The sequence below is a fragment of the Chiloscyllium punctatum genome, chromosome 41 (genome assembly GCF_047496795.1).
Source record: "Chiloscyllium punctatum isolate Juve2018m chromosome 41, sChiPun1.3, whole genome shotgun sequence".
NCBI lineage: Eukaryota > Metazoa > Chordata > Chondrichthyes > Orectolobiformes > Hemiscylliidae > Chiloscyllium > Chiloscyllium punctatum.
Genome location: NC_092779.1, coordinates 43,210,469 through 43,238,165, shown reverse-complemented (window position 1 = coordinate 43,238,165; position 27,697 = coordinate 43,210,469). Strand labels below are relative to the sequence as shown.

Below are 27,697 nucleotides of genomic sequence, written 5' to 3'. Positions count from 1 at the left end.
CAGAGTTTCATTGGAATATTCATAAAGAATGATTCGGACACAGAGCTGATTCTGACAGATGAGCTAATAACTCATCTCTTTTGCCAGTTTTATGCACAATCTTGCAATTGAACATCCAATCACCAATTTTCATCACTGTGTATTTCTGCCACCATAAATTTGATTGGACTATGTGTCATCTGTTCTGGATTTGTGGTAAAGATCGGGCATAGGCCGGGCATAGAGTTTGAAAATGACCAAACTACCACCAAATCAGTGTATCATTATCTCTATTTCTTGACTGCTGCTGATAGTCATTGGATATGCACTTGCATGCTTCTTTATCAAGATGGTGTTTACTGTCCAGACCATCAGATATGTGCACACTCACCTTAGAGCTGTTTTTAAGTGTTAAGTGGCTGTGCAGCACCTAAAATATAATCAAAACACTTCACAGTTTAGTTCCTCATCCAGAGTACCATTCATAGGCCATTCAGGCCAATAAGTACATGCCAGTGTTTATGCTGTACAGGATCCGCCTCTCATCTGTTTATATTTAACCCAATCATTTTATCCTATGGCTTTTTCCTGCATACGCTTCTCTTGTTTCCCCTCAGTTACATAGTTTCACATTCTAACCATCTTCTGGGTAAAGAGGTTTCTCAATCCTGAATTCTCTGCGGAATATAATGACTATCTTATATTTATGGTTCCAAGTTTGGCCTCCCTTTTAGGTATAATTTTTTTTTCATCTCCCCAAACCTTTTCATAATCTTAAAGAATCAGGCCTCCTCTCAACCTTCAATTTATAGAGAAAGACTCCTAGCTTGTTCAATTTCTTTGATAGGTATAACCACTCAGTTCTGATACAAACTAGTACTGTATTTTTGCACCTTCTCTGTTTCTATATTATACCAAGGAGACTAGAACTGTTCTCAATACTACAAGTGTAGTTCAGACAAGGTTCTGCATAAACTGTAAATAACTTCGCTTTTCAATTCTATATGAACTCCGGTGTTTGTTTGCTCTTTCCACCACCACCACCACCACCACCACCCCCCCCACCCAATCTTATTTGCCTATGCTGCTGCATTTAGTGATACATGTGTCATTTGAGTCTGGGAAGATTTAGTTTTCCTTGGCAACTAATGACCAGATGCAGGTTATGTTAATTAGTGCTGAATTTAGGCCACAGAAACTGGCCTGATTTAGGTTTGCTCTATTAACTACCTATATGATAAAATAAGGTTAACTCTGTTTATGATTGTCAAGTAAATACCATGAAAGTAACAACTAAGCAAACAGTATTTTTACATAGTAATAAACTTTACTAATCTTGTGAGCACAGAAGTTTAGGTACATAATAGGTTTGGTTAGGTAGGGTTAGAGATACCTATAAAGCAAAAGGCTTTCATCTTAAAGCTTGTATTAATATAAATGAAACAGTCAATGGAATGAGCTTGTTCCATCCACATCCTGCTACAGTATGTAGTTGAGAAGCTGGGATCAGGGTTATAAATAGCCTGGTTCAGTCAGAAGCTGCTGCCGCAGTCTCTGTAGGTACCGCACCTGTGAGGTGATGTATACTTGTCCACCTGAATTCCACATACAGTCATATTACTCTGCATTGGTAGCTGGTTTCTTATTTGGCATTAGTCATAGATTCCACTCTACATTGTATGGACTGTAATGTAAATTGCCATTATATTACCAGACAGGCTGAGCGTGAATGAGCTGCAGTCTGACCGAGTCTCATTTAAACCTACTTCCACCACCAGTTACTCTTTGGTCATTATCGTGCTGCATTTTGCCTTGAGCCATTTGCTTCACAGAGAGCAAATCAGCAAGTCATGGGCAGGCTCTGAATGTTATGTGCTTTATTCATTTTTTTCTTTGATTCACACTGTTACCAAGGTGACAGAGATGATCAGTCCCTCACTGAAGCAACAAAGGCATGTTACACAGTTCTGATGATGGAGTGCACCATTCCATAAATCTGGGATTTAACAGGTAATTCTTTTTTCGTTTTAGACGTTATGCGAGCATTAAAGATATAAATCACCTTCAGAACAAACTTGCTTCCCTAGAAAAGATAAAACTGAACTTAAGCAATCTGGTCTTACCTTTAAACATGGTTCGATAATACAAGTCAAATTGTTCCCTGGAAGATACTCTGTAACAAGTCTGATGTCAGTTTGTTTCATACAGATCAGATATGAGTTCTACAAATGTCAGTGCATCCTTTTGGAAATGAGGTTTGATGGATGGTGGGTGTTTTGGTATCGTTATTTCATCAAATACCATGAAATGATGTTTGTCTAACGTGAAATATTTACAGCATATTAGGAAATGAACAATAGGATATGTTGTAAGATATTCAGTGTGGATCTCACAAAATAAAATCAATTTTACTGAAATGAACAAACACATTTTTCTGTCTGGTCACTGCGTGCTGGGTATCAGCACTTGGTGCTTGTGCATTGTTGATCATACCTTAAGCGCTGTTTAAGTTACAACCCCAAGGTCAATTCATAAATTCAAATTGATTTAAATGTGGCACTTAGCTATGAATGTTAGACATCCACAGACTGTGTAGAGATAGGGGCAGAAGGTAAATAGATAAGTAGAATTGCAAAAATAGTTGGCATGTTCATTTACTATTTCACAAGTAAGATCAAAGAGGTCCAGCCTCTTTCAAGTACGAAGAAAAACAGAAAAACAGTTCCGTGCTTCTGATTGTTTTATAATGTGAATTCACAGAATGTTGGTTTTATGAGGGAACAGAAAGTGCTGTTTTCCATAAAAAGTAAAAAGACGATGGAAAATTCAAGAGTTAATAACCAAACAGGCCTACGGGTAGGTCTTGTTTGTAATACAATTCTTGTTAGTTTGTCAAGTTGTGCAAAAACAAAACTTAAATGCATGGTGTCATTTGAGATGGGTGTTCAGTTTTCAGTTGGAATTTAGGCCAGTAGAATCATCTTGACTAGAGCTGATCAATCATACATGGGGAGCATGAAAAGAAGATAATCCTGGTAAAACCTAACAGATAATGAAGAAGAAAGACTATCAAAAGCACCTATATCTCTTTTACTTGCCTGATGGTGTGAAGACTAAAGTAATGACTTGATAATCTCTCTTTCTGAAACACACTGTAGGCATAATATTCCTCATTCAAAAAACGCAGTCTGCTTGGACTGGATGAAGAATTATAAAGGTGTGAAATAGCAAAAAGAAATCAGTTTCCAAATCACTACAAATGCTTTGATCATATTCATAGTAAGGAATTCTTCCCAACCTCTAACACTCTCTCAATAATTTCCATAAATAGTTCTGTCCAAGGGACACTTGGCATTTATTGTGCATCTTGCTGGTCATTACTACGCAAATTACATTCATTCCAAAATGAATAGTCTGCACCTTAATATTTGTATGAACAAGACTGGCAAAAGTGCTCAGCAACCGTCAATCAAAAAAATAATATTAATTCTGAAATTGTCAACTGAATACAGAAAAAGGGATACGTTTTCAAATCTTTACAAACTGGAATTAGCCATCATATTGGGTCAGCAAGATGATAAACATTAAAAATCTTCAATTAATAGAAAATAGTAAAAATGTTTTGTAGAATTTGATTGCCTGTTGAACACAATAAAACACATTAAAATGAGAAACAAACATTAAAGTACCAACGTCCAGTGTTTTGTTTCTTGTCTGCAATGTGATCTAAAACAAAACTGTTAAAAGTAAATGGCCTGCAGGTACAATGGCATTTCTGTTCTCGTAAGATGCACACAGTGTAGAGAAAGATAGAACACAGATGTCATTTTTGATCGTGATTGTGAAGTGGAGGTGCTGGTGTTGGACTGGGATGGACAAAGTTAAAAACCACTCAACACCAGGTTATAGTCCAACAGGGTTATTTGGAGGCACTAGCTTTCAGAGTGCTGCTCCTTCATCAGGTAGTTGTGGAGCAGGATCATAAGACACAGAATTTATAGCAAAGGATTACCACGCATTGGACACCACACAACAATCATCAGACAGGGGTGTTCCCTTCCAGCCGGGGAACACTTCAGCAGTCAGGGACATTCGGCCTCGAACCTTCGGGTGACAATCCTCCAAGGTGGACTTCGGGACAGGCAACAAAGCAGAGTGGCCGAGCAGAGACTGATAGCCAAGTTTAGTATCCATGAGGATGGCCTGAACTGGGACCTTGGGTTCGTGTCCACTACACTATACACTCTCACACACACACATACACATTCTTACATACTCGCACACTCAGGCAGACCCCCTGTCATACACACACTCTCTCTCATATACACACATATACAGCCCTTAAAATCACACCCACGCACGCACTCTCTCACACTCACACACACACTTTACCAAGCTTGCATGCATGCAAACACACTCTCTCACGTGCATTCACATTCACACGCACACACCTACTTACACACACATTCTCTCTCATGCACATGCACACACATATAAGTCTATGGGGTGAATTTGTATTTGCAGAATTATATTTGCAGATACATTCTATTTTACTCAAAAAATGCACAATCTGCAAGCAGTCAATCCATGTAACATTTTATAAATTCTTACTTTGGAAATAGAACCAGTCTGACTCAAGACTGGGATACAGACACTCTCTAACCTCACACATTTAACACATTGTCTGAGATGAGATGTCACTTTTTTTAAAAGAACTTTAAGTTGTCTCGAGAATGTGACTCAAAAAAGGTCTGAACTGAACACTGCAACCCATTCTGAAAGATGAAAAACTTAACAACAATCTAGTTTGTTCAATGTATCATTCCAGTTGCATAACACTTTAATCCTTTGCAGTAAAGTCTGTGTCTTATGACCCTGCTCATCAATTACCTGATGAAGGAGCAATGCTCCGAAAGCTAATGCTTTCAAATAAACCTGTTGGACTATAACCTGGTGTTGTGTGAATTTTAACTTTATTTTTGATCATAACATTTTTTTTCAGGTTGATGATTTAGGCCAGATATTGCTAAGTATTTATGACCATGTTTTACATACAAATATAATAAGGATGGTAATGAAATTAGCTGTGTGATTGTTTGCTCTCAATGTGTTCAGATAAGTGATGTTTGACCATGGCTGTTATTCAAAACTAGGTGTAAGGTTCCTCATGAATGAATAGCTTAGAACTCTGGAAGGTTGAACAGTCGAAGTAGAGGAGACACCAGACACGTCTGCTCTGCTTAGATTTTCCAGGTGTGGATATGACCTAGGAACTATTTACCATTGAAGAAGTCAAACAGTTCTTTGGAAGCACAATGTGGATTCCATAGCAGACCGAAGCAGCGCAGCCAGCAAAAGCAATTAGTCAGACACTGATCTGTCTGAAGTGAGTGGGCTGTCTTTCAAAGCACAGCAGGATCCAGCAGCTGACATGAATGACAGATAATGTGCGTCCCATGGCATTAATTTCAGGTGAGCCACTTGTTCGTGGAGCGGTATGTGCAACCTGTGCACTGCTAATTCTACACCTGAAAATGGGTCATGACCGATTTCTAACCGCGCAGATATATTTGTCCTTGGCAAAATTGTTGTGAAAGCAAGTAGGAAACAGAAATTTGACCTTTCCAGTTCTGAGCAACAGGGATTGGTACATTCTAAAACAGAAGTTGCCCATCATTCAAAATTGAAATAACAGAACAGCAGTTTTTCACTCTGGCAGTGAGCATAAGATATGTAGCAATCTGCAAAATCCAGCCGCTGAGTAATTCCACCCATACCCAAATTATAATACTTTACATTTCACCCAGTCAAATTAAATTGCTCATGATAGATTGATGGATGGTATTTGTGTTTCAGGTTTCATCTTGAAATAGGTAAAAGCAATGACTGCAGATGTTGGAAACCAGATTCTGGATTAGTGGTGCTGGAAGAGCACTTGAAATAAGCAAGTTCCTCTGGGCAAATTGTGGTTTAGTTATTTTGATTTATTAGAGAGCAAGTGTCAGCTCAGGGCAACTTCTTCGTGCGCAGATGACATTTGTATGAGTCATTAACTCTGTCTCTACTATTACAACTATCTACTAATTACACCAAAGTGGCATAAACTAAGATCTTAGATTTTGATTTATATACTTATTTTTTGAGTTGTTTATAATTTATTTTCCACTTTAACAGCTTTAAAAAATGAATAATGCTGAGAATGAGAAATCAGAGGCTTGAGGTGAGAATTGAGCTACTATGAATCTGTTCTAGCACTGCAGCAGGGAAGGCTAAGAGGAGATGTCAATTTTTTTTAACACGGTGCAAGTTTTAATGGGGTCAACAGTAGTACATTTTTCCTTTAGTTAACATTGATGAAGATCATCAGTTTAAAACTGAGATTGAGAGAGTGTGATAATGCTCATGGAGAATCATCAATTAACCTCTTTGAGGAGCTCACTGAATAACAGGCAATGGGCTGCCCAGCTGCAACTCATTACCTGAGCCCTTGATTAAGGACACCCAGGCTCCCAGCCCAGCTGTTTGTTTTGTAATGCTGTGGACCATGTACATATTGGTTGTGAGTGTTTGCATTCCCTTTTTAGTTGTTTGAAAAACCTTCTTTTGTGTTCTTGGTTGCACTTCTGCTCAGTGCTTCTGGTCTTTAGGCACCTGGTATGAAGGGATGTAGGGAGACCTGACCACCTCCTCGTGGGTCTGCTCCTCAGCTTGGAAACAGGCTGGGGAGGTGGTCATCTCTGCTGACTGTCTTCCCTCTTGCCCGATTGTCATTGGAGTGGAAGCACACATTGTCCATCGCTGATTTCTATGCCTTTGGAGAAAGTTGGGCACCGTGGGGGAACCGTTTATTTTGTGGCACTGTGGAGTCTGTGAACCATGTATATTTTGGTTGTGGGCAATTGCACCCCCTTTTTAGCTAACTGAAAAATCTTCTGGACGGGTTGGACTGAAGGGTCTGTTTCCATGCTGTACATCTCTATGACTTCATCCCCAAGCTCCTGATCTTTGGATATCCAGTGTGAAGGGGTATGGGCTTCATTTCCCTCTCCAATTCCAATTTAGTTTAGTCCTTTCTCATTCTCCTTACCCCCGTCCCTTCACTTTTGATGGTTGGCATTGCCCATAATGGACTTTGCTTATAAATACTTAATTGGCTACACAGGTGATTTTACTGCTGATGGTTAGTAGTTTATATATTAAAAAAAATGTCATGGTGATTTGGTGATGGAAAAGATGCTATTCAGTTTTGTGTGATAACATTTATAGGTATAAAGAGAAGAAAGCAGACCCTCTATTCAAGCTGGGACTAGTATATGTACTTTCTATATGTATGCCATGAGATATAGCTCTATTTTGCTGTGCAGCAATAAACTATGCTCCTTTCCAGTCAGGCTTCCTGAGTTATTACAGATGGCTTAGGAGAAATGTATTTACACAGAGAACTTAAACATGCTACGCATCTGGCTCAAGATGTACTTGAGGCTTCGATTATTGCATATTTCAAGAGACAAGAGGAGATCTATAGAAGCAACAGAATAAAAAGGATGAGGAAGAGACAGGGCAATGCCATTGGTTTTTGAACTGCTCTGAGGATTTGGCGCAGTTTCAAGTGTCCAGATAGATTTCTTCTATGCTGTTACTTCATAGAATTCATAGAGCATCTTTGCCATTGTAATTCTGAAATGGTGTCAAGCTGTTTTTATGGGTATGTTGGCACACTATGCTGCTGCTACCATCCACTTTTAAGTGTAGGAAATTACAAGGTCTGGATGGTCTTGCATGGTATAGGTAACTAGAAGACAAGATATACTTTATTGCATATTAGCAACTAATGCTAACTGAGACCCAGTTTGGGTTTTGCCAGGACCACTCTGTTCCTGACCTCATTGCAGCCTTTGTTCAAACATGGACAAAAGAGCTGACTTCCAGAGGTTAGAGTGACAGCCCTTGATGTCAAGACCAAGTGTGGCATCGAGGAGCCCTGGCAAAACTAAAGTCAATGGGTATTAGGGGGGAAAGCTGTTTGGAGTCGAAAAGGATTGCACTGGAAAAGCACAGCAGGTCACGCAGCATCCAAGAAGCAGGAAAGTCAATGTTTCAGGCATAAACCCTTCATCAGGAATTGAAACATTGACTCTCCTGTTCCTTGGATGTGCCTGATCTGCTGTGCTTTTCCAGCACCACCCTTTTTGACTCTGATTCTTCAGCATTTGCATTTCTCACTTTCTCCAGGCAAGCTGCTTGGAGTCATACCTAGCATATAGGAAGATGGGTGTGGTTGTTGGAAGTCAATCATTTCAGCTCCAGGACATCTCTGCAGGAGTTCCTCAGAGTCATAGGTCCAACCATCTTCAGCTGCTTCCTGACTTTGCCTCCATCATAAGGTCAGAAGTTGGGATATTCGCTGAAAATTTCACAATGTTCACAATATGCGACTCCTCAGATGCTGAAGCATTCTATGTTCAATTGCAACAAGGTCTGGACAATATCCAGGTTTGGCCTTCCAACTGGCAAGGAGCATTTGCACCACATAAATACCAGGCAATCCAATCTCAAGTAAGAAACAATCTAACTATTGAATGCTGCCATAACTGAATCCACCACTGTCAGCATCCTGGAGGTTACCATTGACCAGAAACTCAATTGGACTCACCATAGTGGCTAGCTGAGCAGAAACTAGGAATACTGCAGCAAATAACTCCCCTCCTAACTCCCCAGAGCCTATAAGCCAAAAGTCAGGAGTGTGATGGAATACCCCTCACTTGCCAATAATTCCTGGCCACCCAGTGATGCTCACGTCCCACAAGTGAATTAAAAAATTTAAAACTACAGGTTACATTGATATGATAGACATTGTTGTTGAGATGATAGGCTGAAATTTGCATCATCTTGGTCAAGTCTTTGCAGGTCTGTCACTGTGAGGCCTAACGACTGTCTTGATGTATCTCTCCAAACTCACCTCATTAATTACTTATCATGCCCCTATAGTCTCTCTCATGGATTTTCAATCCATCTTTACTCACGCTGTTTTCACAGCAGCTCACCACTCAGCGTATATCCCGAAATTGATTAACATCCCTTGCAGCTGCACAATTTTTAAGTGATCTCTCTGCATCTGTACAAGCACTATCTGGAACTGCCCTGCATGTTAGTTGACATTTGCCCTGAATATGGTAGACAGTGGGAAATTGGTCCCCTGCTTTAAGAGCAAGGTCATGGAGATTGTGCTGGAAGGAATGGTACTGATGCAGGTATTTCTCCTCCATGACCAGCGGTGGAGACCACGATACCAAAAGATGGTGAGCCTGGTCCAAGGTTAAAGCAGTCTCAGCCTTCTGGAGGAATACCCAGCAGTGTAGGGAGAAGGCCAATACCATTCTCTACTCTGCTCGGATTAATGTCACCATCTTCTCCCCAAAACCTCACACTCCGTATCACTGCTATTGGACCCACCTCTCACCAATGCTCATGCTCTACCAATCTCACTGACACCTGCAACATCTTCCCTCACTCACCACAATCTCTGACAGCACTAATCCTGTATGCTCTATGTATTGCTAACTCACTCAGGACACCTCTCCATTGGCACCAACAGACATAGTTGTGCTACTCCCTTTCATCCATTATAATATCTACCTGTCCCCCATTCCTGGAGGAAAAAGTCCATGATAGAGCAGAAAGAGTCAAGACAGGTGATGTGCTGCCTGTCATCTGGCTTCTTACCCCTTAATGTGATTGTAGATCCTGATTCTGAATGTCCTGAACAGGGCCTGGACTGGTATTGGAGGTTGCCTTTGACATTCTGTGCTGGGAAACCCCAGGTGAATGTTTGAACCCCCTTTGAATTGACTGAGACCTGATGACAAGCATGACCAGCTTCCTGCCTTTGTGTCTGTGTTCAGTGATAACAGCAAGACAACAGTAATGTGAGCTCAGTTGTCTGGCTGAGGGGGCTATGCACAAAATGACAAGGCAAGACAATGCAAGGTGCGAATGTGGTGAGCATTTGGTTGGCTCAGAGTGTGTGCATGCTGTTAGAAGTGTCCCTGAGCGCACAGTCTCCTTGCTGCAGTATGACAATAATAGTTTTCAGTACAGCCTGCAGTACAGCATTGAAGTGCAGAACTGTCTGTTTTGAACTGGAGAAGAGCATTGGGGGTTTTTGGAAGCTGCCACGTATCAAATACCAATATCCACAAACATGTTGGCAGCCAAGGAATGTGCACTGAGCTGGTGTCGTCTGATTTCCAGCATGGAGGTCATTTGGAGTAAGCAGTGAGCTGGATCTACCAGGTGGTCACTCTGGTTCTTTTGTCAAGTTTACCCGAAATTAAGACTGTTTAACTGGTTTGGTAAGATGGGTGGCTGAATAATAATCAGACAAGCCGAGGAGTTTACCAGAGTAATCCCCATCAAATGGCAACTCACTGCTGCCTTGTGAGAACCTTATCTTGTTGCTTGTGAATAGCACAAAAGATGAAACGAGTTGCTCATGACATCAAGATGGGCTTCCCCACAGTTGTCACCCAATTTGGTCAGACATCTTCCCAAAGCCCACGTCGCTCAGACCCTTATAAACTTTTGCCCTAAGCAGAGGACCCGACATTAGTTTTCCTTTCTGATCCTAAATTGTTCAGCCCACAGGTTTATATGACATCATCATAGTAGATGGGGCTTATGGCACACCCTGGTATTAACCCTTTCAAAGCACCTATCCACCTTGACAGACCTGATATTTCTGAGTGAAAACTAAGAGAACTGGAGGTGCTCTTTAATCAAAAACCAAGTTCTGAGAAAGGGTCGCTAACTCTGATTTCTCTCCAGAGACACTGCCAGACCTGCTGAGCTTTCCCAGCAACTTTTGTTTTTATTTTGGATATTTCTGCAGCTTGATTGACCTAATGGATTTCAAGTAGTAAATTCACAGTATGAACATTGGATTTACAATTTATGGTCTAAAGTTAATACCTTTCGCAGTAAGTTGTGCCCATCAAATATAATCAAGCTCCTGGAAATTAGCTTCATGTCCTTTGCCAGAGGAGTTGGCACTGCTGTTCTTCAAATCTGTGGGGGAAAAAAACAAAGTTCACAAATACAAATAGTCAGAATTTATGGAATTATGTTATGTAGTTCTCCCCAAGACATTTAGTTGGGGTGGTTTTGTTTCTGTTTTTGGATGAAAATGGAGCAGGTCGAGGTTGTAAAAGGGTGCTACATTTGATAGAAATCTGGTCTGTTAACTTACCTTTAGTCCCACTCAAACTTCCAGTTGGATCTGGATCAGGAAAGTTCATGACCCATAACTTTCCAGTGAAATGGACTTCTTACCTGCAACCCGGAATAGCATTCAGCGTTAATAGGGATGCAACATTTAGCCGTTGGCCATGAAACATCAAACAAAACCTCTGTAGGTCCGGAGCATCTATAGAGACAAGCAGAATTAATAGGTGGAATCTCCATTGGTCTCATTAACTGCCTGAAAGGGTGACAAGGCACTGGCACTGACTTAGGAAGAAGGCCCATTCTACCTTTTTGCCATCATGCAGGTAAAAGGTTGAGAGGGAGGGCTTTAATCCAGCAAATAAGGTCCCTGAGTGGGGAAATGGGGCAGACATCCTTCCCAACAGGAGCTGCGAGCAAATCCAAAGCCAGCAGCACCATTTAGAAGACAACGGGGGTTGCACAGGAGACGAGCAGGTGGTTTGGAAGTAAGAGCAGGGGTTGACAGTGAGTGACCACTCCATTACCCAAAGTCTTTGACCTTCAGTAATTCACCAGGCTGCCTGCCCTCTATTTTCTCTGCGAGGGAAAGTGGCTCATTTGCAGGCCCACCTGCAGATGTGTTAACCCCAGTAGTGGTTGGCTGAGGCCCTTACATGACCATAGACCTTCCCAACAATACTTAACTCCAACCCAATGGAGCTGGGAAGACACCAGGAATTGCTTAAGCCTCCTCCCTGCCTAATTAAATGCTCTTTGCGCTTTCAACTTCACCTGTTTTGGATGTAAGAAATTCTACTCAACTCTTCAAATTGAATACAACTGTTCTCCAGCAATCTACTTGAAACATTAACTCTGTTTTTTCTCTTTTGCAAATGGTCTCAAACCTGTTGAGTTAATCTAGCACTTTCAGCTTTTATTGCAAATATCCAGCATCTACACTGCATTTTCCTTTTATATTCATCATGTTAAAGTCCTTCTTGGCTCTTTCTGTGTCTCTATTGGTATTCCTTTTGCTGAGACTCAGGATTTCATCATTCCTTTTACTAGCTGCTCTTCATTACTTTTTTCCCCATCATGACTCTTGCCACCTATTGGTTTTATTGGCTGGAATGGAAGAGAACAATCTATGGAGAAATGCCAGGTGATCAAGCTGCCCAAGGGATGCTCCACCACCTCACGTATTCACAATCACCCATCTGCGAAGATAGAGAAATAATCTAACTTTGATTCAGGCATTGCTGTTGGAAACGTCTCTTCCCAAAGAATTTTGTTAGAGGAGATCCCTACTGTACAACAATCATGTGCGAATGCCTGTTGAAATAGCATTGTAAAAAAAGAAAGCATGTTTAGATCTGAACAAAGAAATACCTGTTATGCTTAGAATTTCAAAATTAAATTAATACACAGGGTGAATACTATTGTTCATTCCAAGTTGGTCTTGAGTGACTGCAGTCCATTTGTTATAACTACATTCACAATATCATTGAAGAGAGAGTTCCAGGATTTTGACCCAGCAACTCTGGAGGAACAGCAATATATTTCCATGTCTGGATGGTGATTGGCTTGGAGGGGAACCTTCAGGTGATAGTATTCTCATGTATCTGTTGTCCTTGTCTTTATAGATGTTGGTGGTGTGGGTTTGGAAAGCATTGTCTACAGAGCTTTGGTGAATTTCTGTAGTGTTTGAATGAATGCAGCCTCCAACAGTACTCAAGGTGGTTTGAACCATCCAGGACAAGGAGCAGGAGAATCAACGTTTCGGGCATAGAAGGACTTATGCCCAAAACGTTGATTCTCCTGCTCCTTGGATGCTGCCTGACCTGCTGCACTTTTCCAGCAACACATTTTTCAGCTCTGATCTCCAGCATCTGCAGTCCTCACTTTCTCCTACCATCCAGGACAAAGCAGCCTGCTTAATTGGCACTACATCCACAAACATTCAGTCCCTCTCCCGCCAACGCTCAGTCACAGCAGTGTGTACGATCTACAAGATGCACTGCAGAAACTCACCTGGGTCAACAGCGCTGTATTTGCTATTGTCGATTCTGGCACCTTAGTTAATGCCAGGTCATCTGTTCAATTTCATTTCTTTTTTTTTGAGACTTTCTCACCCTTGGTAAAACTGAATAGGCCATTTCAGAGAGTAGTTAAGAGTCAATCACATTGCTGTGGTCTGGCAGACCAGATAAGGACAGCAGTTTCCTTTCCGAAAGGATGTTAATGAACCAAATGGATTTTTTTGTAACGATTGACAATGACCATCATTAGACCCTGAATTCCAGATTTTTATTATTGAATTCAAATTCAATTTGAACCAGTGTCCCCAGAAAATTACTTGAATCTATGAATTACTAACCTAGCCTCCCCCAGTTTGTTTTGTACAAAATCATGAATGCCCAGTCATACATTGGCAGAGTAGCAGAAAGGATAAGGGACTGTCAAAGAATACAGATAGACTGGAGAGTTGCGGAGAAGTGGCAGATGGAGTTCAATCCAGGCAAAAGTGAGGTGATGCATTTTGGGTAGTCTAATTCTAGAGCAAATTATACAGTGAACAGAAGAGCCTTGGGAAAAGTTGATGGGCAGAGAGATCTGGGAGTGCAGGTCCATTGTACCCTGAAGGTTGCTGCATATGTGGATAGAGTAGTCAAAAAGGCATATGGTATGCTTGCCTTCATTTGACGGGGTATTAAGCATCAGAGCTGGCAGGTTATGTTAAAATTGTACAAGACATTGGTTCAGCCGCATTTAGAATACTGTGTACAATTCTGGTTGTCACATTACTAAAAGGATGTGGACGCTTTGGAGAGGGTGCAGAGAAGGTTTACGAGGATGTTGCCTGGTATGGAAAGTGCTAGCTATGAAGAGAGGTTGAGTGGGTTAGGTTTGTTTTCATTAGAAAAAAGGAGATTGGGGGGACTTGATTGAGGTTTACAAAATCATGAAGGGTATAGACAGGGTGGATAGAGACAAGCTTTTTCCCAGGGTGAAGGATTCAATAACGAGAGGTCACACTTTCAAGGTGAGAGGTGAAAAGTTTAAGGGGGATACACGCGGCAAGTACTTCACACAGAGGGTGGTAGGTGTCTGGAACGCGTTGCCAGTAGAGGTAGTAGAGGCAGGCACGATAGCATCACTTAAGATGCATCTGGACAGATGCACGAGTAGGTGGGGAGCTGAGGGATACAGACGCTTAAGAATTGGGCGGCAGGTTTAGACAGTAGATTTGGATCGGCTCAGACTTGGAGGGCCGAAGGGCCTGTTCCTGGTCTGTAAATTTTCTTTGTTCTATTATTAAAGGTCCCCCCACCCCCCCAATATGCTCGAAATGTCTAAACATTTCAGAAAATCAGCATCCCTTTTAAAACAATTCATAATATAGATGTCTGTTTCTTTCATTTTCACTATTACTGTTAAATATGTATTGTTTAGACTTGTGTAACTTTTTAAATATTTGTTCCTTTGAGATGCTATTGCTGTGATGATATTTATATAGAATAGAATCCTAGGAAGGTTCCAGCCCAGAACCCAGTGCATCCATGTTGAGCTCTTTGTAACAGCCAGTCAGAAAAGCCCACTACTCTACACTTACCCAGCAATGTTCTTCTCTTCAGATAATTTTCCTTTTTTTTTGAACACTGCAAATGAACCTGCCTGCATCACACTCATTGGAAATGCACTTTAGAACTGAAAATGTTTTTCTTCATTTTTTTTTTGCCAGTTTTTGGATCTGTTCTGGCAGCTTTTCCTTGAAGTTTGCCTCATCATTTGCCTCAAAGGTGCCTGTTTTCATGGTGAACTGCACTGGATGCTACTATGGGAGCAGCTGTGGTATCCCTTTGTGTATATCTTGTTGCATGCTCTAAAGGAAGAGGATCACACAAGGCATGTTATGCAAATGTTTTTGTACCTCAAAAGATCTGCAGGTTTTTATCTTTTCAACATCAGCTGAGTACACAAGGTCAGGTATCTGTACCTAGAACTATCAAATGAAGCCAGTACATCAACTCAGTATTTCTCTAAAGAAGTGTCACTGAACTTTGCAGAATGCCACAGCCAGACCACTTCAGCAATAATGTTTGAGGTAATACTTTAGTCTAGCCCATCAATGATGTCTGAAGTTCTTGTAGCCTGTGTATGTCACAATAAGGTCATCTGTTAAGGACTGTTGAAGGCATAGAGTGTCGAGATGACCCTAAGTGCTGGAGACACATCTGCCCAAAAGAGTAGGGAATCCATCAGAAAGATATTTCAAGTGAAAGGTCATCCTTTTGTCTTTGTTTCTCACCATTTGCATGCTGTTGGAGTATTTTCAGTATTTTCTAATGAATGGTATTGTATGTTGTTTTGAGCTTTAAGTAACCCTTTTATGCTTTTTTTTTGCATCTTCTAAAGGAAGAGGGTAATAAGAGTCATGTCATGTGTCTGTTTTTGTACCTTGGGAAATTAACAATCTACATTTTATTAAATTTTAGAATACCAGTTTCTGCAGTCTTTTGCTTTTTGTATTGATGCAATCAAAAATATACTGTCACCTAAATGAACCAACAATCAAGCACACAGAGGACTTTTGAATTTAATGTATTTCATTGGTTTTGCTGCGTATTTACTCCTTGGATACAGTAGATATATGAAATCCATATTAATCATATTAACTGAGGGTCAAAAGCAATCAGTTGATGACAACCATTGCTTATGCTCTTGCCAAGAAAATAGAAGGTTGTGGATCCAAGCCCCATGTCAGAGAATTGAACACAAGACCTGGTCTTAGAGTTCAGTGCAGTAGTCAAGACATAAAATGGATAGGGAAAGGGAGAAAACTATACGGTCCAATGATCATGGCTGACCTCAAGCTTCAACTCCATTTTCCTGCCTTTCCTCAAAACTCTTGATGCCTGGAAAAACCAAAAATCTGCCTGGCTCAGCCTTAACTATCTTCAACGATGATGAATGATTTCTGGAGTAAAGAATTCCCAAGATTCACAATCCTTTGTGTGAAGAAATTTTGCTCCCTCTCAGTCATGATTGGCCCTTCATTCTGAAATTGTGCTAAAAGAGCATTGATTTGTTAGCATTGGATTGGAGATGAAATAATTAACAAAAGATCTCCCCAGATGGATTTAAAATATACCATTACACTATGTGAAAATTAGTAGAGGAGTTCTTCTGGAGATATGATCATTTATTTCATTGCTGGGTGTGGAAGTATGTGGATAATTAGTAAGCACATTTTTGGCACTATGGTGATAACATATTTAAATGTGGCACTTTAGGATGTCCTGAGGTCATAAAAGGTGGGATAAAGTATAAGACCTTTCTTTATCTCATACTTCACCTGTACAACAGATATGTCCTTACTTCGTATTACTGGCAAGACTGAAGTCTGTGTTTAACTGAAGTTACAACTACAATTTAGTGTTAGTTCAGTGTTTTGCCAATGTCATTAATGTTACACTTGTGAGTCTGTTATTGACTTTTGTTGTAAATATAAAATTGGCAGTATTTATTCAGCTACCAGTAATACAAGTCTCTGGATTTTCATTTTTATTGAATGATGGCTCGGTGTCAAAATTACCCCTAGACCTCCAAATCAATTGTTCAGATTCTCATTGTGCACCAGCGAGAATAGTGTTTTGATGTCCAGACTTTAGTTAGAAAATGAGATGTTGCTCTCTCTTTTGAGAAAAGCTTTGCTTGATTTCCCCAATTTTGTTTTGCCATGGCCAATGTTGTTCAGAGCCTGGGAAGACCTTGCCTTTTTCGAATTGATTTCTCCCGATCAATGTCTTTTATCAGTAATTTGAGAATACAATATTCATCATATTAGAACATCAACCGGCAATGTGCTTGGAAGCTGGAATCTTTCTGTGACTTAGCTATGGAGTCACACTTGAACATCTTCAAATTTAGACCTTTCAGAGAAAACAGCAGATTGTTACTTGTCAGGTCAAGCCACTGCTCAAAATATAAAGTTGTTGCTGACTTGCAAATGACTTGGTGATTAGGAAGCTGAATCAGTGTTTGGTATCCAAAAGAAATTATTTATTCATCTTTTGCAGAATAGACTATGTAAGCACTGAATTAGATCATATAGCTCAGATGGGAATGCTTGTGTGGATTGTATCTTTAGGTTGACTTCTTCAAACACTGGGAAGAAGTTGGTACAGAACATTAGGTGGATTGACATGGCACCCTCGTGGTGCTCTTTTGTTTATAATAATGAACTTCTGAAAATGCATAAACAATCCATGCTACTCAAACCATGAGAACAAGGAGGCCATTCTTTCTATCAAAAATCAATTTACAGCTTTTCTCAATGATAACCAATGTGTAACAATCTACTTTATTGCTCAAGCCATTCCAGACCAACAAACTATAAACTATTTGAAGGTTTAATGTTGTACTGCCAATGAAGGGGAGTGACCATTATCATTACCCTAACTCATGTATCTCTATCTAATTGACATAGACCTGCTTTGAATTGATTATTGACAATGGGAGTTAAACAACCAGCTTTGAAAGTTAAAAATCACAACACCAGATTATAGTCCAACAAGTTTAATTCGAAGCACTAGCTTTCGGAGCACTGCTCCTTCATCAGGTGGTTATCTACATTGGACTATAACCTGGTGTTGTGTGATTTTTAAACTTTGTACACCCCAGTCCAACACCGGCACCTCCAAATCAAACTTTTAAAAGCTTTGGGTTCTTTCCAGAAAGTATACGCGGAGTGATCAATCCTAAAATAGGCATCGGTATTATCAACTGAGAAGGTTGACACATGTTGGAAATCCAATCCTACCTTTTGCACAGCAATCAAAACTGGACTTGTAACAACCTCAGCAGATCCACATGGACATCCAGACATCCATCTAGCAGTCTGGACACATAGCCATCTTTGAACAGTGTGGTATGGTAAACAACTAAGGTTGACCTCCTTAGGTCTTTTATGAGAGATGGCTGTTGCAACAGAGAGAAAAAAAAAGAGGGTCATGATTTTTTAGGAAGGTTTCCGAATATGTCTGTGATCAGTGATTGTTTTAATACCGTGAGCATTGTGATTATAGGAAATAATCATGCCATGCAATAACACCAAGACTGATTGCAAGGGGTGAGCTTATATCTTTAAGGAGCTGGTGGTGGACATGACAAAGGTGCTGTGATAATCTGGGAATGTGAAGGCAAATCCAAGCGTGTCTGAGCTTCCTTGCCCATATCCTAGAGGCCAGCAAGTCACAAGAGAAGTGGTCACTCCTGAGTAAGGTAAAGGAGACTATGGCTCAGACTTGGGGGCTAAGGCTTGGAATAGGATGGAGATATGTTGTCAGGAGACACTGAGCAGAAGAAGTGTCAGAGTGGGGGATGGAAGGCATGATCTGGGGTTTGGAGTGAGTGAATTTGGGGACTGTATTTGGGGCTAGGGCCTGCTCAGCCATAATTGAGCTGTCAGTACACGGACTCCCCATCATTTTCAACCAGAACTCCCAATGCACCCTCTTCCACTCAAGCTCCTCAGGCCTGGGTTTGGGTAATGGTGTGGTTTATGGTGGTGGAGCAGACAGTAGTGAAGGTTGGAAGACGAAGCAATGTCAGGACTGAGGAACAAGTAGTCAAGAACTGACAGAAAAAATAAGTTCCATTATTATTACGAGCTGATAGTTTTCTCCGTTTCGTATTTCAAACTGTTTCTTAAATTTTGCTCTCTTGCACAAGTCAGTCCATGTTCCTCTCCCCCTCATGGCTGAGTAAGTCCCACAGAGCATTCATGACAAAGATAAGTATTAGCTTAGTCTAACATGGACATTGGCAAGATGAGACTCTCCAGCATACTTCCAGTCATTGTTTGAGAAATAGCAGGCAAATGCTATCCTGGGAGCTAAGAATTGGGCTGTGGGGCAAACGTAGAATTAGTGGACGATCCCAGAAAACACAAGATAGCTGGTTATCCAATCAGTATGTATCAATTTCAATTGCTCTTAAAGAGTTAATAAGTGAAGTGATAGTTTCATGTTCCTTTATAGGATTCCTACAACACAGATAGAGGTCATTTGACCCATCGATCTGCATCAACCCTCGACGGAACATCCCACCCAAACCCAGACATCCACCCTGTTCCCATAACTCCACATTTCCCATGGCTAACCCACCTAGCCTACACATCTCTGGACACTACAGACAATTTAGCCTAGCTAATCCACCTAACCTGTACATCTGGACTATGGGAGAAAAACCACAGCACCTGGTGGAAGTCCATGCAGCCAATGGGAAGAACATGAAATGTCCACATGACAGTCACCTGAGGCTGGAAGTGAACCTGTGTCCCTGGCACTGTGAGGAAGCAGTTCTAACTACTGTGCCACCCTTCATCAGCCTCTTTAATTTTTTATCAGTGTTCCTGGTTTTCCATAATTGTGGGAAAATTGATAGAGTTGTGGAACGCAAATTGCATTTAAAAATCTCAGCCACTTGTGAACAGACATTTTTAAAATAATTCAATTCAAACGAGCCAATACTAGGTCGGTTCAATTCTCACCTCTGAGTCAAAGAGTTAGCTGCACTACAAGACATGAGCATGTCATTCAAACTGGTTTTCAATGTCATACTGATGGAGTGTTGTATTGATGGGTATGTCATCTTTCAGATCAGGGGCAAGCCCATTTCTTTAGATGAAGGTAAAACATCCCATGTCTTATACTAAAGGTTCTTGTTACAAACAGTTTTGCCAAATTGACTTCCTCACAGCATTTAAACTGTGGTTTTACAATGTTTTATACATAATTCTTCCAATTCATTGCCAGCAAAACCAGTCTTAAACTCGATATTATTATTTGAATAATTGTATCAATCATTCCTTCAGATGGATTCATTAAATGCATTACAGCACAAGCAATTAATATTGTTGATAATAACTTTAAATTTAAACCTGTTTTTAAATGTGTTTTACAAAAGCAAAATACTGTTGTTGCTGGACATACTCAACATGTCTGGCAGCACATGTGAGAGAGAAAAATAAAAAAGTTTGGAGAAATAGGACGTTGCATTAGACAGTACCTGAAAGGGTTAACTGATATAACACAATAAGCACCACCCATCAAGATAGGAACAATTGGTCCTGGGACAAACTAACCAGTCTGTAGTAACCTTCAGAGATTGTTCTCAGTGTTAATATTGTATGCTTGTCCTTTCCCACTTAGAGTCATAGAGCTGGACAGCATGGAAACATACTCTTGTGGTCCAATCATTCATGCCAACCAGATATCCTAAGTTAATCTAGTTCCATTTGCCAGCATTTGGCCTATATCCCTCTAAACCCTTCCTTTTCATGTATCCATCCAGATGCCTTTTAAATGTTGTCATTGTACCAGCCTCCACCACTTCCTCTGGCAGCTCATTCTATACACATACCACCCTCTGCGTGAAAAAGTTGCCCTTTGGGTACCTTTGAAATCTTTCCCCCTCCTCACCTTAAACCTATGCCCTTTTGGTTTGGACTCCAGTACCCCGGGGAAAAAGACCTTGGCTATTCATCCTATCTGTGCCCCTCATGATTTTATAAACCTCTATAAGGTCACCCCTCAGCCTCCATGCTCCATGGAAAACAGCCCCAGCCTGTTCAGCCTCTCCTTGTAATTGAAACTTTCCATCCCAGACAAGATCCCAATGAATCTCCTGTACACCCTATCCAATGCAATCACATCCTCCCAATCGTTGGCAGGGTAAATTGAGTTTTATAGTTACTTAGATTTTTAATTGTCTAACTTTCCCTGGGTAACCATTTACTTAACTGCAGCAGAGGCCTCTGAATTCTTCACTGGATACTTTCAGAGGGTTCAAGTGTAGAGAATTTCCCAGGCATTTCCCACACTGTCTGCTGCACTGGGGATTCTGCTGCGTCCCCATGCATAACTCTCATCTACGCTTCATTAGAAAATCTGAGCTGTTGTATCCAGCTCAGTTGTACGACACGAGCACAAATAATGCTCTAATCCTACAATGAAACAGACAAGACATCTGACTTGACATGATAAACAAACAAGATGATGATTCTGAAACAGAAGGTATCTCTCTGGCAAACATACATTCGGAATGTGTTAAACACATCTGTCCACACCAATGAATTGCACATCACAGAATACGGCTATGCATACTATAACCATGATAGTATATGGACTAGATCTAGTTGTTTTATATGTCTATCAAACTGGCGTCTTAATGTATAAAGATAATATGCTGATGTTCATCCTTATCTATATTTATCCGAACAGGTTCTGCATTTGTTAAAGAGTAAAATAGGGGATGTTGTATTATTGCACAGGTGTCTCAGAAGTATTAAAATAAAATCAATGTACTGCAGATGCAAGAGATCTCCAGCATTTTATGTTTTTATTTCAAAAGTGCACGATATTTTTAAGACAACTAGATGATATCATAACATGTGATGCTGTCGTATAAGTGATCCCCATCTCTGTTCAGTCAGTTGATCTGTTAGCAAGCAGCCAGCCAATTTATCTGTTAATCTGCTGGCATAAGTATTAACTATGTAAGTAATGTAATACTTATATTAAGTAAATACATAACTCAGATGGGACCTATTGGTTCCACTATAATGCATGTTTCTTCATCGCAAATTGGCTTTAATGGGATTGAATAATTTACACCGTTTCTTGTAGAATGCGAACTTTCCTTATTGGCTTTAGTTTGGTTCCAGCGCCATTAGTTTAAAAGGTACAGCTATTGCACCATTTTTCTTAGAACACAAGATTGCATGAGAACTGAACTATCACAAATATCAGAACTGATGTAAGTCTTAGATTTTATATTTGTATATATAATTAATTGTCAATAAACTTCTCAACTTCTCTCAATAGGAACCCAACTCTCTGCGGGCTCCACTCTGTGGTCTAACACAATCACGAGCACATCAATTTTTTCTTTAATTCTTTCCTAGCGAGCACCCGTCCTCCATCAACATTATCATGCTACATTGGAAACAACTCAGACTCTCAGACAAATGAATAATTTCATTAGACCAATGCAAACAATTAGATTAACAACTCAATCAGCTCATTAATATTTATGAGATCTCAATGATGAATAAATTGCTGGTGCATTCGTCTACAAAACAGCATTGATTGAACTTCAAAGTAACTAAATTAGATTACTTACAGTGTGGAAATAGGCCCTTCGGCCCAACAAGTCCACACCGTCCTGCTGAAGCTCAACCCACCCAGATCCATTCCCCTACATTTACCCCTTCACCTAACACTACGGGCAATTTAGAATGGCCAATTCACCTAACCTGCACGTTTCTTTTGAACTGTGGGAGGAAACTGACGCAGACACGGGGAGAATGTGCAAACTCTACACAGTCAGTCGCCTGAGGCGGGAATTGAACCTGGGTCTCTGGCGCTGTGAGGCAGCAGTGCTAACCACTGTGCCGCCCAAAAAGAGAAACCCACCCAGACTCATTTCCCCCTGACTGATGCACCTGACACTATGGGCAATTTAGCATGGCCAATTCACCTGACCTGCACATCTTTGGACTGTGGGAGGAAACCATTATTTGGACGTAAAGTGTCTTGAGGTGTTCTGAGAGATGTGATAAATTGTTGAATAGATTTCTTTTTAACCTCTTCTTCCCAGACAGCTTTTTATGAGGTGGAAATTCTACTAATAGATTTGTCATTCAATCTGTTAATTTACCAGTTCTTCTCTATGAAAAATTATGTTAAATGTTTTCCATACAAATTGTGAATTATAAATTATGAGTCTTCATTCCTGGCTCATGCTTTATTTAATGTGATGTGCAAAAAAAAACAATTGTCTGACCTATCGAGGGAGGCTCTGCATTGGGAGGTGAGTTTTACACCATTTATCTTAAACTGTATACTATAAATTTAAGTGCCATCTCTGAAACCTGATATAATGCCTTATTATGGGTCACATAGTGAAGAGGCCATTTTTAGCTAGGGCAGTGACGGCCAGTCTATCCGTATGGACAGATCATATATCAGTTTTTATCGTCCTCAGAGAGCCACAACAGTAAACATGAAATTCATCAAAAATATCCAAAAACAATAAATTGTTCCTTGAAATGATTAATGAATATAAATGACAATTTAAAAAGTGCCAAGCCTCAAAGCTTAATAATAGTCATTTTTCACACGTTTGGTCAGGCAAAGGTTGAAAGAAAAAAAAGAATCAGCCCCAATTCACAATTATCGGGGAAGGGGGTGGCAGCTGAAGCTGACCCTAAGAATTTTAGCTAACACACCTTGCATCACCTCTAGCAAGGCACACTCTAAACTGGTCAAGGCCTTCCGGGAGAGAGCAGGAATGTGACATTGTGATAGAAGGTCAATCATTATCATACTGAATGGCAGAGCAACTTGAGGGGCTGAACGGCCTCCTCCTTTTCCTAATTTCTATGGTCTCAGCAGAATATTCATGAAAGCTGGAGTTTAAAATTTGCTGACTTTCAGCCTGGGCGCTCTCTCTCTCTCTTCCTCACCCACATCTTTTTTTCTTCTTTTCTTTCCCCGTCACTCCCTCTTTCTTATGAATTTTAATGTGTTTTACACTACCCTCTTTAATTGCAAGATTATTATCCAAGGGGCTTTGCACTCTCAACTTCACTGATCTCAAAGAGAACCTCAAAAGAAACTCAGAATAAATGACCACGAACAGCAAAACGGCTTCAGAAATCTGAAAATGCATGGCAACTCAAGGCAGTGCTGCAGCGATTGGAGGTGGCAGTCCACTGCACGAATTTCAACATGTCCCACCAGGCTGTTTACCTACTGGGGGAGTAATCTGGGAGCTGCCAATCCCAACCAGTCACTCAACAAGGTTGGAGCTTGTGGCTTCTTGATGTCTTAGCTGCACAGCCAGAGCTCAGGCTCCTTCTAGCCACTTCCCCATGGGAAGTTGCCTGTCTCTTTCTTTGACTTTTGGAGGTGGTGACCTCAGTTGGCTATCTATGACTAGCCAAGATGACCCGATCAAGCTGGCCTGGATTCTACACTCCTGCTTGGCTCTGATTGTCACAGCCATCCAGGGTGCCTCCAACAAAAAGACCAGCTCTACCAGAATGTGACTGAGAACCTTCCTTTATACAATAGGAGCAAGGTTGCCCGACAGAACACCATTCAGTATTACTTCTGCCTTAATGACTGCTGCGAGAAGGTCCCTAGGAATGAGGCTGATTGCGGTGAAAGGGTACCTCCCTAGCTCCAGATTCTGCTCTTTTCCTCCTGTGAAATATTGCTGATGCTAGAGACCTGTACCGAAAGCAGAAGGTCTACTCCCAGAGGCAGGCCGCAGACTTACCACTATGGCTGCAGGCCTCAGACTGCTTACTGCTATCCCTCCAATTTTAGATTGACCCACCACCACCACATTTTTTGCTGATTGGCTCACTGCAGAGTCTGCAACAGGAATAGCTCTTTGCAAAATCTGTGACTGAACTTTAAATTAAAGCAGATGTGGGGACATATGAAATGGGCTGAATGTGGTCTGTGGGCCTTAGGTTGGACACCCTCAATATACAATAGAATATCCGAATAACAACACATGTAGAAAAAGTAGATGAAAACATTGTTATGAAAAATGAAAACATTGTTATTTAGCACAGACTCTGTAACATTGCCAATATTCTCCTTCTTCTGACAGTGCCTCAGAGAGAAGGGGACACTCGTCATGGTGGACTGCTTGTGGCAAAACCTTTTTTACTCACCATGTGACTGTGCCATCTTAGTTTTAGACTTGGCCTGACACTCTGCAACTCCTCCTGCCCCCCACCTCCCGGTAAGGTTTCTGCCCCTTCAGCTTCCTCTCTATAAGACTGGTTTAAAACTCACCTCTTTAATCAATCTTTGACTCGCCTTTCCAAATGTTCCACTGTTTGGTTTGGAATAGTTCTTCAGCTAGACAACTTCTTTAAAACCTGCCTACATCTTTTAATGGGGGACTGCTGAATGACATGGAAACAATCCATTGCCAGTCAATATTTGGTAGGATCAGCAATTAAGCTGAGATGTGACCCTGTACCGCCCCCTGCAGATGTATTGGGGCAACTAGAATTATTCAAGTGAATCACCGAATCCCTTCAGTATGGAAGCAGGTCATTCGGCCTATGGAGTTCACACCAACTCGCCAAAGAGATCCCACCCAGACTCAGTCAACCTGCCTGCCCCCCTCCCACCCCCCAAACCCCCACATTTATCTCTGTAACCTGCATCACCCAAGGCTAATACACCTAGGTTGCACATCCCTGGACACTATGGGCAATTTAGTATGGCCAATCTACATAACGTGTACATCATTGGACTGTGAAAGCAAACTGGAGGACCCAGAGGAAACCCACCCAGAATCTGGGATTGAACCCAAATCCCGAGTGCTGTGAGGCAGCAGTATCAATGGAACCATTATCAATGGAAACAGAGTTAAACTATAGTAATGGCCTCCATATTTCTAAGATTCGGATTCACAAAGTTTGGTCATCCCTATATTAATATATCTACTTGCATTCTAAATGTCTCAAATATTTCTACCTCTACCAGGGTGCAGATTATTCTAAGTATTGATCAGTATTTCAGGAACAGTTCTTGCTGATAGCTGTTTTAAATTTATTATTAACTTTTTAAAAATTTGCCCTTTAGTTTCTGTTTTTCTGACAATGTAAATTGCCTTCTTAACTAAACTTCAAGGCATTTACGTGAACTTCTATCTTATTTAAACAATGAATACATTCACAAATATAGATCGACTAGTCAGTTTTGAATTGCAATGGTCAAAGAATAAAGTTCATTTTGCAGTTCTGGTCCTGGAGTACTGATTTCTCAACTGGTGTTTATGCTGAAGGTCTTTGCCAGCAGATTTGCTGAACAAACCCTATAAAGCATATAAATGGCTAGCTACTCATTGGTTAACATTAGTCCTATTGAGAACCATTCACTTACTGCATAATAACAATTAAAATCTTTGTTCTTCTGAGCAGAGTTTAAAGCTTCAACACAATGAACAATGTGTACCTTCTTTCTCCCTGCAGATTGTCTGATAGTTTACGTGCCTGGGACCACAATCACAAAGACAGGCGAAGGGTTATCCATGTGCAATGCTGCTTCCGGTCTGGATTTACTGATGTTAAACTGGATATCACAAATGACCTTCTAAAATAAGCTGTTGCTGTTGTGGTTGAACAGTTCATTATGAATTGCCAGACTATAGAGAATCCTATTGAGAAACAGTGGTTTTCTTCTGAGGAGTTGGAATGCAAAATCTGTTACAACCCTTACAATCTGAAGAACAGGAAACCCAAGTTGTTGGAATGCTTTCACAGGGTGTGTGCCAGGTGCCTGCACAAAATTGTAGACCTTGGAGACTCCTCACAAAGCATAATTAGCTGTCCTTTCTGCAGGTATGAGACCAGTGTATTAGTCGATGAAGTTGGTGGACTCCCAGATGATAATAATATTCTTGCTGTCCTTGTATGCAAGGAGAAGAATAGAAAGTTTGCCATGGATAGCCCATCTGAGCTTCTGCTGACTCCAAAAAGGTTATCTTCCTTTGGAAGCCCCTCCCGATCCTCAAACTGTCTGGTTATAACCATCATGGAGGTTCAAAGGGAATCCCCACAATCTCAGAGCTCAGCATCAGTCACGGAATTCTACGACTCCAATTTTGGTTCAATAGCCTCAATGTCTCAGCAGTGGGCAATTTGGAATTGCACTCCTCCTCTTTGTCGTGCAATAGGCAAAATTCTAGTCTGGCTTTTGGGACTGCTGTACTTCAGCTCTTTACCCCTTGGTGTATATCTGCTTGTGATTCAGAAGGTCACACTAGGGATCATATTTGTCAGTCTTGTTCCCTCCAGTCTTGTTATGCTTATGGTCTATGGTTTCTGTCAGTGCTTATGTCATGAGTTTTTAGATTGCATATCTTCATGAAAGCAAAATCTAAACGTATGTAAGAGTTACACTCGCATTGACAGGTTGTAGGAATTCAAGTTTTGTGTCTTATATTAACTTTGGCTTGTGAACTGTGTAATTTGGCAATTGTGCTTTGGCTGGAAGGTCTGTTCTGCAGTAGAAAGTTGTTATATACAGTGATAGTTGTTTTACTTGGTGTGTAATATATTCTTGTGGCTCATTACTTTTTTCAAAAGTGAGATGTTTATGAACTGAAAAGCACAAAGGGAAGTAAAGGCACATGTTAATATGTTAGACGTTTGCTCGTACAGAACTTGATATTGCTGAGAAAAGACAGATTTTGTCAAAGGTTTTCATCTTACACACATCAGGATAACTCATGATAAATACCAATGTAAAACAAAATGGCATTTTAACTGAGAGATAGGAGAGTACTGATTGGTTGTCATTTGGACTCTGACAGAGGTATTGTTATGTAGAATGCACCAGTTAATGATTAACTGCCATGGTTTCTTTAAATTTTAAACGAAGGCAGGTTGACTCTGATTGATTAGTTAGGGCATTGC

The 27,697-nt window shown here is 40.7% G+C and overlaps 1 protein-coding gene across 1 annotated transcript; it reads left to right on the top strand.

Annotated features, from left to right (window-relative positions):
* The first annotated feature begins 1,934 nt into the window (after window positions 1-1,934).
* On the top strand, window positions 1,935-27,697 carry LOC140465015 (E3 ubiquitin-protein ligase RNF182-like). Its single transcript, XM_072560802.1, has 2 exons — window positions 1,935-1,989; window positions 26,252-27,697. Exon 2 carries the CDS (start codon window positions 26,412-26,414, stop codon window positions 27,147-27,149), a length of 738 nt encoding a protein of 245 aa, XP_072416903.1. The 5' UTR covers window positions 1,935-1,989; window positions 26,252-26,411; the 3' UTR covers window positions 27,150-27,697.